At 36.4% G+C, this 13,178-nt stretch overlaps 1 protein-coding gene across 50 annotated transcripts in view; it reads right to left on the minus strand.

The window, feature by feature from the left end:
• The window catches only part of rims2a (regulating synaptic membrane exocytosis 2a), a 201,347-nt gene that overhangs the window by 6,804 nt on the left and 181,365 nt on the right, over positions 1-13,178 (minus strand). Inside the window, exon 1 of one of the 50 annotated variants that reach the window (XM_051864868.1) lies at positions 880-3,770. The exons of the other annotated variants lie outside the window; for them this stretch is intronic. Within the exon in view, the coding sequence (XP_051720828.1) occupies positions 880-1,039 (160 nt within the window). The 5' untranslated portion in view covers positions 1,040-3,770. Of the gene's footprint in view, positions 1-879; positions 3,771-13,178 lie in introns of those variants that run through there. 50 annotated transcript variants of the gene reach the window in all.

Here is a 13,178-nt window from a genome sequence, read left to right on the forward strand (position 1 = left end):
AAATACAACATTATTAAATGAAATAAAATGAATAAACAATAATATATTAATAAATAAAATAAATGAAAATAAACATATTAATTTGTAAATTGTTTATATATTATGATAGTATTTGTGTTGTACTGCCTTTAATTTATGCCGATTAACACTGTACAGTAAAAAAAAAAAAAATATGGTAATACATTTTTTTTGTAGAAATGTGCTTAATTGTAATGAAAATAAAAAAATAAAAATTTAACAGGCTTTATTTTTTTTTTTTTTTTTTTTTGCAAAATACAATTATTATTTTATAATTTTTTTTTCTTTGGATTTTGGGGTGAAATGTAACCTGGACATGTTCTCATGAGATTCAGACAGAAATTAACATATTAATGGATTGAAGAGAATCTGGTTGTACCTACACATCACACTAAATCATGCAAAAGCCAAAAGGTATTTGTTCTGCAAGACATTAAGTCATACGATATTTCCCATCTCTATAGTGACTGAAGAGGGAGAAATAGAGAGAGAGAGAGAGAGAGAGATGCTGTAGAGAAAGGCAATCAAGCACCGTCAAGGTCAAAACACATGATGATGCTTGAGTCCCACCAAAACCATCAAAAGACTGTGTGACTATTTAGTGCTATAAAACTGACACTGCAATTTATGCACATAAATAACTTTATTTTACTGACAGCCATGCACGATTCTGCAGATTATTTATTTAAACTCCACCAGACACACATAAACTATCACAAACCCAATTAAATATGAAAGGAAAAGAATTGGTGTGCTCGCATAACACCAAATATTCTGCAAAACACCTGAACTTTGACATGCAAGATGCTCATTCAGACCTAAACACTTAATATCTCATGTGACACATCTTCATCCTCTTACCTCCATCTTCCTCATCGAAAGAATTCATGCAGGGGAAGTAGACGGCCAGCGCTTCGAACGAGGCTGACAGACTCATGCGGCTCTGGGAGCGCTGCATGCGGCCGCCGCTGCCCGTACCCGTGCCCGCGGTGGAGGTGGCATCTTGGCTTTGCCTTCCCATGCTTACAGCCGGGTCGAATGGAGAGGATTCTGTGTTGCTGAGACTGCAGACGATGGGTTGAACTCAGAGCGGAGAGCGCTCTTAAACATCACTTAATCTGCAGCGGATGCAGAACGTGGGTTTGTTTTGGGAAAAGAAAGCTCTGTGTCGACTGATCTCCCTGGAGTATGCAGCATTAGTGTGCGATCGGCACTCGGCGCAGTGAAGCTGTCTGCTCTCCTCAAGCTATCTCCTTTCTAACACGCGCAGGAGGGGGGGGGGAGGCGGAGCCTGGCCCCTTTTCTTGCATCCTCCCCCAGCCAATCAGATGCCACGGTGTGGCTCAGCTCTTCAGATGCTCCTCCATGCGCATGAGCTTTACCCAGAGATACTGCAAATGTGTGTGTGTGTGGTCATTAGGAAGCTGAGCATCTCTTACCCTGACTGTCCACATGCCAGTCACACACAGTTCACGTGTTAAACACACACACACACACACACACACACACACACACACACACACACACACACACACACACACACACACACACACACACAGATAATTCCCCCTTTCTCCTCAGCTCTAAAAAGACGAGATTTATTTCTCTGTGCTGACGTACATCTTTTATCTCAGTCTCCACCTCTCTCTTCACTATCTCTCAGTGTAAATGTTTACCACAGAAGACGTCCGGCCACAGAAACAGCTGAATCACTGCTATCCCAAAAAAATATCCCTGCATAATGCATTGCAAATATTTGCATAGTCATAACAGGAATAGCAGCCATATCCAACCATTTCCAACAGCCACTTCAGGCATCAAGTTCAGAGAGAAACAAGATTCTTGGTGTCTGCTGAGGAATAAATATACTAGATATTTGCATTATGCAAAACTTACAGCCACAATACCAGTGTGTTGTCTGGTTTCTAGGGTGTTTTGAAGGTCAAAAGCACCCACTCTCAAAGTCTATATGACAGGGTTCTTAAACTTTGATGCCAAAATAAGATGATCTTAAGGACCTCTTTCCTAAAATACAATGACAGCTAGACATTTTCATGCACAAAGACCCATTTATACTGCATAGGAAAAATTGGTGTTGTGTTAAAAAAATGTTTCGAAAATTGAATAACTGCTTAATATTGTGATTGTACTAAAACCAGAATAAATGATTTCAATGTTATCTGGAATATTTATATGTGACCCGTGCTGGCAAAATGAGTCGGAATGCGCACAGCCTAATTTCGAGATCCAGACAAAATTAAAGCTGCAAGCAGCGATGAAAGGGCGCTTGCACCCGGGCTTACCGCCACCTGGTGGCCTTAAGAAAACTGAACAGTGGGCGATATTCATTTAAGCGGATAAATAGAGGAGAAATATGGCAAAGTCATTTTGATGCACCACAGTTCCTGCTGCCAGCAGGTGGCGCTTTGACTATTACTGAATATTGACATGTAGATGTCTTTAGGCCAGGACTCTTACCACACATGTGAAGTTTGGGGCAGTTTGGACACTGTATGCCTGTATGAGTTACAACAGCTTCCTCTTTTATGGCGAAACATCCGACTTTGTCAGGCCGCCACGGACACGCCCTTCAAAGAAAACTCAAGATCTTTGCAATTTAACATCGCTAAGGTCTTTAGATTAGACTGACCAAATATGATGTTGATCTGATTAAATCTCTATGAGGAGTTAATCACAGTGTAAAACATGTCATTTCCTGTTGCCCGCAGGTGGCGCTATGACTGTAACTGAATATTGCATTGTAGATGTCTTTAGGCCAGGACTCTTATCACACATGTGAAGTTTGGGGCAGTTTGGACACTGTATGCCTGAGTTACAACAACTTCCTCTTTCATGGCGAAACATACGAATTTGTCAGGCTGCCACGGACACACCCTTCAAAGAAAACTCTAGATCTTCACAATTTAACATCACAAAGGCCTTTAGATTAGACTGACCAAATATGATGTTGATCTAATTAAAGCTCTAGGAGGAGTTTGTTTAAGTACGTCTGGAAATGGCAAAAACTGCAAAAATTTTGCAGAGAAAATTCAAAATATCTCACTTCCTGTTGGGTTTTCAGATTTTGCTGCCAGGGACTTTTTTGTAGGTATTGGGCCGTTACATCTGTCTACCGAATTTCATACCTGTACGTGAAACGTAGCGAGAATGACGCTTAATTGAAATTTTGTAGGTGGCGTTATTGAGCCATTTTGCCACACCTAATTCTGAAACCCATATCAGATGTAAATTTTCACCACTTCTGACACATGTGCAAAGTTTTATGAGTTTGAGCATGTTTAGGCCTTCAAAAATGCGATTCATTTCGGAGAAGAAGAAGAATTGACTGAGCAATTACAATAGGGTCCTCACACCACCGGTGCTCGGGCCCTAACAAGTAAAAAATGTCAATTTTGGTCAAATTTGAGGTTTTCATAAAAATGAGTTCATTAAGCCCCCGTCTAGTAATTCCAATGCTCCAAATATCAATTAAACACCTAAAAGTATCTTTATTTGTAAGTTTTCTGACAGGAGTACCTTTCCTTTGTCCATGAAAAATGCAATTTTTTCTTTGGCCGCTTCTGGATGACTGCCGCTTCCCTTCAGCACAAGTTTGGTATCATTTTAAAGTGCAGCATTCTAGCTTTGTGAATATTTATAGCGAATTCTCGATGGCATGAGTCTGAACCAATGAAATGTAATTTTCAAACTCATGCTGATGTAAACAAGGCTTAATTTGTTTGATCAAAAATACAGTAAAACAGAAATATTGTGAAATATTATTAAATTTTAAAATAACTTTTTTCTATTTTAATATGTTTTAAAATGTAATTTACTCCTGTGATGACAAAGCTGCGTTTTCATAAGCCATTTCTTGAGTCTTTAGTGTCAATCTTAATTATTCCAAACTTTTGACCGCCAGTGTGTGTGTGTGTGTATAGGTATATACACTTACCGGCCACTTTATTAGGTACACCTGTTCAACTGCTCATTAATGCAAATATCTAATCAGCCAATCACATGACAGCAACTCAATACATTTAGGCGTGTAGACATGGTCAAGACGATCTGCTGAAGTTCAAACTGAGCATCAAAATGGGGAAGAAGGGTGATTTAACTGAACTTTCATGGTTGTTGGTGCCAGACAGGCTGGTCTGAGTATTTCAGAAACTGCTGATCTTCTGGGATTTTCACGCACAACCATCTCTAGGGTTTACAGAGAATGATCCGAAAAAGAGAAAATATACAGTCAGCGGCAGTTCTGTGGAAGAAAATGCCTTGTTGATGCCAGAGGTCAGAGGAGAACGGCCAGACTGGTTCAAGCTGATTGAAAGGCAACTCTGAACGCACAACACGTCCAACCTTGAAGCAGATGGGCTACAGCAGCAGAAGATCACAGCGGGTGCCAGTCCTGTCAGCTAAGAACAGGAAACAGGCTACAGTTCGCACGAGCTCACCAAAATTGGACAATAGAAAATTGGAAAAACATTTCCTGGTCTGATGAGTCTCGATTTCTGCTGCAACATTCAGATGGTAGGGTCAGAATTTGGCGTAAACAACATGAAAGCATGGATCCATCCTGCCTTGTATCAACGGTTCAGGCTGGCGGTGGTGTAATGGTGTGGAGGATATTTTCTTGGCACACTTTGGGCCTCTTAGTGCCAATTGAGCATGAGTTTAAATGCCACAGCCTACCTGAGTATTGTTGCTTACCAGGTCCATCCCTTTGGGTCCAACTACAGTGGACACATCTTCTGATGGATAACCCGCCATGTCACAAAGCTTAAATCATCTCAAACTGGTTTCTTGAACATTACAATGAGTTCAAAATACTGAAATGGCCTTCACAGTCATCAGATCACAAAATATGACAAATTTACAGCAAATCTGCAGACAAATCTGCAGCAACTGCGTGATGTGATCATGTCAATATAGACCAAAATCACTGAGGAATATTTCCAGCACCTTGTTGAATCTATGCCACGAAGAATTAAGACAGTTCTGGAGGCAAAACGGGGTCCAACCCGATACTAGCAAAGTGTACCTAATAAAGTTGCCAGTGAGTGTATGTATATATATATATATATATACACAGTGCTGCTTGAAAGTTTGTGAACCATTTGCAGAATCTGTGAAAATGTGAATAATTTTAACAAAATAAGAGGGATTATACAAAATGCATGCCATTTTTTTATTTAGTACTGTCCTGAAAAAGATATTTTACATAAACGATGTTTACATAAAGTCCACAAGACAAAAAAATAGCTGAATTTATAAATATGACCCCATTCATAAGTTTATGAACCCTTGATTCTTAACACTGTGTGTGGTTACCTGGATGATCCACGACTGTTTTTATGTTTTGTGATGGTTGTTCATGAGTCACTTTTTTTGTTCTGAGCAATTTAACTGCCTAATATTTTTCAGAAAAATCCTCTAGGTCCTGAAAATTCTTCAGTTTTCTAGCATCTTTTGGATATTTGAACCCTTTCCAGCAGTGACTAAAAAAGATGGATCTCAAAATCATACAGTCACTGCTGGAAAGGGTTCAAATATGCAAAAGATGCTAGAAAACTGAAGAATTTTCAGGACCTAGAGGATTTTTCTGAAAAATATTGGAGAGTTAAACTGCTCAGGACAAACAAGTGACTCATGAACAACCATCACAAAACATAAAAACAGTCGTGGATCATCCAGGTAACCACACACAGTATTAAGAATCAAGGGTTCACAAACATTTGAGCGGGTCGTTTTTATAAATTTAGCTAATTTTTTGTCTTGTGGACCATATGTAAACATTTTTTATATAAAATATCTTACTCAGGACAGTACTAAATAAAAAATAACATGCATATTGTATGATCCCTCTTATTTTGTTAAAATTATTCACATTTTCACAGATTCTGCAAGGGGTTCACAAACTTAAAGCAGCACTATATATATATATATATATATATATATATATATATATGGCTCCATTACATTGCGAGTTCTGAATTTCTTCTAGCAGACACAGAGAACATAACACAATGTACCAAACCTGCCAGAATGCACTCTCATTCTGATTCATTGCCAAATCCGAGTCTTCTGGAGCTGTGAAACAGCACATAGGGGGCAGAGGTGATGTCTCAACATCCCCGTAATAGAATACTGCAAAAGGAAGGAAGCAGGCAATTTCAGCACAATGACTGAACTAGTCTAAACTAGACTTTCACTGTGAAACTCGCCAGGACTATCAGCCAGAGAATGGAAGTTTCTACACCCAACATGTTAAATGCTAAAGTCAACTCAAATCCTAGTGACCCACATGTACAAACCAGACAATCTGAGATTAAAGTGAAGCACATGCAAAACTAAGAACTCAATGAAGTCTCCAGAGCTATTAAAGAGCAATCTCTAAGACTTTCCACTGGGTTACCACATGGAGAAATTTGCCAACATTTAATACATCTCTAAAACTCCTCTATTGCAAACAGTTTGGATAATACCGGGCATGTGACTTAATTTTGGGAAATGCCGTTTTATGATTCATGAGTTTCAGCAGATATACTGTAGACAGCCTCACACCACTAGCAAAGAACTACTATATACATCAAATGTAGTCAATACAATAAGTCAGAAGGTTTCAAAAAGGGTAGATTAGATGAAAACATTTATGAATCAGTGCATTCGATCACTCGGCCGCCTCCACTACAGTCGCTACTACTAAAAAATACAGATGATATCATTGGACAGGCTGTACTGCAGTTTCCTTTGTACATCAACCACTTTATTATTTGCATTTCAAATTAAAAAGCCTCTTCATAATGTTTTCCCCTGAAAAATCCTTTGTAAAAAACTATTCATCTACGTAAGTCGGTCATAGTGATTCAGTGCAGTAAATGGATCAAGAGCTTCAACTGGCCAACAGCCCTATTATTTGGACAAATGTCAATTGTCAATCATGCACCACAATGGTTTTAAAACACTGTCCTTAAAAATACCACTTTGAAGTTTTACTTATAACTAGTTCATTGATTCAGAATTGCTTAAGTACCGAAAAGAATCCATCCATCTATCCATCCATCCATCCATCCATCCATCCATCCATCCAAAAAAATGTTCACATAAAAAAATGAAGATCTTTACAAATACAAATGAATTATGATGTCTATATCAAACCTGTCTCAGAAGCCTCAGATTAATTGGCGCTCAACTCGAGTATGAAAACAAAACACATAAGAGCACGGACAGTCCGCTCATGCCTGAAAGATGAGAACGACTCATTTTACGGGAATTTAAAGAACGTCACGTGTGAAAAAAACACAAAGATGTAATGTCCGGGCAGATCGGCAGGAGTGTGAGACTGATGATGTTTTGACCAGCTAAGGCGGCCGTGTGTGTGTGTGTGTGTGTGTGTGTGTGTGTGTGAGAGTGTTTTGATAAACGATTCTACCGAATGGCATGTTTACATCCTCTAATTCCTGCCTTCATTCCTGCTTTGTGTCACGCCACACCAGTTAGGAATAACCAACACAACACCAGGGGATGTGAAAGATCATTAAAACAGGAACTCTAGCGCTGCAAATTTCCACCGAACTGGAACACCCATCTCTTGCATGTTTGTTTAATAAATAATAAGAAATGGAAATGCTTTCAGCTAGTTTAGTACTCTCAGCTCACACTCATCACTGATAATCTCAGATTATGTCTGCATTCTAGTCAGATTTCTGGGTCAAAAATTAAGATATAATATTTAGCATAAAAAAAAATTAAGCCTATTTTATTATTTTGCAAGGCCAAAATAATAATTATTATCATTATCCTCATAAACAAAATAGTATGAAAGCTTGTTTCCGCCATGAAATAAGAAAGTCAGAATTGCGTTATATAAAGTCAGAATTGTGTAATATAAAGTCAGAATTGCGTTATATAAAGTCAGAATTGCGAGTTATAAAGTCAGAATTGCATTATATAAAGTTAGAATTGCGAGTTATAAAGTCAGAATTGTGTTATATAAAGTCAGAATTGCGTTATATAAAGTCAGAATTGCGAGTTATAGTCAGAATTGCGAGTTATAAAGTCAGAATTGTGTTATATAAAGTCAGAATTGCGTTATATAAAGTCAGAATTGCATTATATGAAGTCAGAATTGCGAGTTATAAAGTCAGAATTGCGAGTTATAAAGTCAGAATTGTGTTATATAAAGTCAGAATTGCGTTATATAAAGTCAGAATTGCGAGTTATAAAGTCAGAATTGTGTTATATAAAGTCAGAATTGTGTTATATAAAGTCAGAATTGCGAGTTATAAAGTCAGAATTGCGTTATATAATGTCAGAATTGCGAGATATAAAGTCAGAATTGCGTTATATAAAGTCAGAATTGCGAGTTATAAAGTCAGAATTGCGTGATATAAAGTCAGAATTGCGTGATATCAAGTCAGAATTGCGAGTTATAAAGTCAGAATTGCGTGATATAAAGTCAGAATTGCGAGTTATACAGTCAGAATTGCATTGTATAAAGTCAGAATTGCGAGTTATAAAGTCAGAATTGCGTGATATAAAGTCAGAATTGTGTTATATAAAGTCAGAATTGCATTATATGAAGTCAGAATTGCGAGTTATAAAGTCAGAATTGCATTGTATAAAGTCAGAATTGCGTTATATAATGTCAGAATTGCGAGTTATAAAGTCAGAATTGCGTGATATAAAGTCAGAATTGCGTGATATAAAGTCAGAATTGCGAGTTATAAAGTCAGAATTGCGAGTTATAAAGTCAGAATTGAGAGTTATAAAGTCAGAATTGCAAGTTATAAAGTCAGTTAAAGTTGCAATTACCTTTTTATTTTTTTATTTAGTGGCGGAAACAAGCTTCCATAAAATAGAGTGCAGAAATCATACTATCATAATATATATTTTCAATTGTACATTTACAAAAGTACAAAAGTTCTTTACAAATAAATTAAGATTCATAATATTTTATATAATACCTTTTATAATGAAACTTTTGGGGTAGATGCACTTAACTGGCATTTAAATAAATGTCATTATGGAAAAAAAAGATTTTGATTTTGATGTGAAATATTATGGAAAGAAGAGGGGGAAAAAAAATCTTTCACACTGTCGTAGGATTTTGTAAGTTGCAAGTCTGGGATGTGAAATATGGCCGGATATTTCTTGGCAGTTTTCATGAGATTCACCTTTAAAAACCACCTTCAACTAACATAAAATAGATATGGCTTTCTGTTAGCTGTGAAGTGATAAACCTCACACTTTTATTCTCTTAACACGTCTAATCAAAAGAGATGCGATACAGATGGAGAGACGACCACTTCCTCTGTCAGTGTGTGGACAGATGGAGAAAGACAGAAAGAGAAAGACACACAACTTTTGTGCTTTACTAATGGCCTAGATTGAAAGAGCTGGCATCTGTGCAGCTGACTGAATGTCTGAATAATCAACAACTATATGAGGCTGTGATCGAGACACGTTTGTTTGAAAGCAAACAGTCATCGTGTAGGAAAAGAACATGCAGGTATTTCAGTGTTAAAAAGATTCATTCTGCAGATCTGAGATTCACAATAATATTGCCTATACATGGTCATTATCACAAGATAGTTTGGTTTTTCCCCTCAACTGCTTAGTAACTCAAGTGTCAGATGAGGAACAGGATCACTGGACTATTTATCATGAGCGTGTTTTTTAAATAAGGAAGTCCATCTATGGCTGAGTCTTTGAACACAGAGACTTTCATGAGACAAGGCCAGACTGAATAAACAAAGACCGACTGTAAGCCGCCTGTGTCAAGTTTTTTGACAAGTGCATCAAATGAAAACTGAGAAATCAGCTGCACTACTACATTTCAGAGATGATGCAACACAAGCAGAAAATATAAACACATATTACAAGAACATTCAGTTTCCAAATGCAATGAGTCACAATAAGACTTCCCTGGTGCAGTGTAGTAACAGAACGAAACTGTTGCACCATACTAATGTTAGTTAATCGATTAAAAATCTAAAATGCTATGTTGACTTATTAATCAAACTAACTGCTCTTCAACAGTCCACTAAGACCATTTATGGAAACTATAACTATATTAACATATGACCTCTCAGATTTACATATTAATGCATATTCAGTAGTCAGCTATTTAACTTGTCCTGATGAATGACAGTATGAATTATACCAATACACAGAGGTTAATCAGTCGTAATAAAAGTCATTAGCATACAGAATTCTTAAAAGTACAGTGACAAAAATTAAGGATTAGAGAAAGGGTAAAAAGCGTTTGAAAGTACACGGTAGTATTTGAAAACATTTTGAAAGTGGGACCATTTGAAAGCAGCTTTCAAATGCTCCCGTGTGTATCTGTGTAAGCGCTCGGTGAAGAGCGTCATTGATGTCTATATACAACATGTTTTTGAAGCGTTGATCACTGTAGGGACACTTGGGGACACTTGACTTGACATTTGATATTCAACAGTGTTTTGATCTGCCTGCATTGACACTATTCTTTAAGAGCTGCTGTGCAGCCTAACAATGTACCAGTTATCAATGTAAAGCTGCTTTGACACAATCTACATTGTAAAAAGCGCTATATAAATAAAGGTGACTTGACTTGACTTGACTTGTAGCCAATCACAGACATATATGTTGAGTGCGTGAACACAACGGCCAATCAGAGGTGTTTACAAATCCGCTCAACAGCGTCACATTTTTAAATTTTCAGTACTGACTTGGTACTTTTGACAACACTATTTCTGACCATATCCAATTGGAATCCAAACATATTTAGCAAGTGTGAACACAAAAAATCTGATTTTTACAAATTCGTTTTGAGCTACATTCATATGTGGTTTGAAATCCTATTCAAATGCATTTCTGGAAATCCGTTTCAGTCTGAGCGCTCTAATCAGATTTTGCGTGGTTTATATCACTGTCTTAAGGCACGTAAAATGTAAATATGTCACACGTTGTTATAGGAAACATGCTGAAAGTCGCTGAAGAAACAAGGTTGTGTTGTTGCAAAATGCCGGTCAAGAAGAAAATTACAATATAATTGAGACCAGCAGAGATAACATCACAACATCGTTTTCAAATAAAACCAGAAAACTTTGTATGCGTTTTGGCCGTTCATTTACACAACAACAGTGTTTTGGGGGCATGAAAACACAAACTTTTGAAAACGGGATTCAAAGTGCAAGTTTTTGAAAACAACACCATTATCGTCTCTGCATAAACAACAAAAACTCGAATTTGTGAAACTGGTGACGTCATGCGCATGCGTATTACATGTTCAGTCTATAGGTGTGTAGTGTTTCTTTATAAAGTGACATCGCCAACTACTGGCCTGGCAGCAAAATACAGCGATTTTAATCGTTTTCGCGGATCCGTGTGAACAGGGATCGTTTTGACAATGTTGTCGTCTGTACGTGAAAAACGCAAAGGAAAAACTTGTCTGTTTCTAGTACATCATTGTAGTGTAAATGAACCTTCAGATCAGATAAACATAAATAATCAGATTTGGACTAACAGTGTGAACGTAGCCTTAGACAAAAACACTATTTTCTCAGCTTTTTGTTCAAAATGTTGCTTTTTTTTAATGAAACCACATTCAAGTGTTGATAAAAAAGAATGCATGAAGCTAGAATAAAAAATTAGGCTCTGTTCTTTCTTTTGATATATTGCATGTTCAGATATTCATACAACAAAATATTCTGGGAGCCATGAAAATTTTGTGAAAATTATCAAAAATGCTGGTGCTGGCTGGCAACTTTTTATTATTTTTTTAAACGCTTGCAGGTAAAGCTTACATTGCTTATATTTACAACTTACAGATTTGTGTCAAATATACTATCATAAATGTGTAAACAGAAAGAGCCAAAACAGCAAGAACAAAGCATATTGTATGTTTTATTCATTAAATCACAGTCAGACTTTCTTTACCTTCAACACTGTGTCTTTGTAAATCTGGTTCATATGGCAGCGCAGCATCTGATCAGCTCTGTCACCATGGTGACACTCTGTTGGATATGCATTATCTTTATCTTTACAACCAATGATTGGAGATAAACCCCTGACGATCATCATGGACTGACCTTAAAAAGTGAAAATAACATGCTTTATGAACAACAGAGAGAGAAAATGTACTTAATTACATTCCCGCAAATATTTTTTCCTAGATTGCTTGAATGTCTTCTGTGATTATGTGTGACCTGGAAATCTCAATATAATTTTTTCCCCTATCTTGGCAAAAGAATGTTACCATGGTGTGGGTTCTTTAAAGGTCATGAACCACTATAAAACATTTCATTTAGATCTTTATTTATTTATTTTTGTTTGTTACTTAAACTCAACACACTATAGTCAGCAGTGTCTTGTAATAATTTATGAGCCTGAGTGATTTAATCCAATGGGAAAGCAACTGTCTTATTATTATTCATGATATGGGCTTTTCCTATGACAGGCACTTCATACACATTTCTAGTTCAGACTGTGCTAGTCTTCATTTCAAGTGGTTATGTCCTACTTTTTTTGTTTCTTTTTGCATCAAAAATATAATTTAACTTCTTATGACTATTTCTACCCTCTTTCTAATCTTTAGAATTCAACAGGCTGTTTAGAATTCAACTTTCATATGTTAAAAGATGATAAAAAATAATTTTTGTTCTAGGAAGGAATTCTGAAAGTTAACATTTATATACTATTACAGTATTTATTTTACAGTTTTGAATTAAAATTTACGTTTTAGTAATTTTGGTTTTAGATTTTTTTTTTTGTATTTCAACTTAACCATATTTCCGGTAATTGACAAAGCAACATTTTTAATTTTTTATGTTTTTTACATTTAAGTTTTTCATCTAATATTTATATTTTAAAAATGTTGAAAAGTTTTTTTTTTTGTTTTTTTTCAATAGTTTTAGCTAACAATAAGAACACTACGTAAAGGGACATGGGGATAGAAAAAAAATATGAGATGGGAGGAAAAAATATATTTCAATGATTTTGCATTTCCCCAAGAAACTTTGTGTTTGCTTGCAAAACTTTTGTATTCTTTGCGAGTGAACGCAAAGTTTCTCGGGGGAACGCAAACATTTTGCGAGCGAATGCAAAGTTTCTTGGGGAAACACAATAGATCTGCGAGAGAACGCAAAAGCATTGACATCTAATTTTTTTTT

This window comes from Ctenopharyngodon idella, chromosome 16 (assembly GCF_019924925.1).
Source record: "Ctenopharyngodon idella isolate HZGC_01 chromosome 16, HZGC01, whole genome shotgun sequence".
NCBI lineage: Eukaryota > Metazoa > Chordata > Actinopteri > Cypriniformes > Xenocyprididae > Ctenopharyngodon > Ctenopharyngodon idella.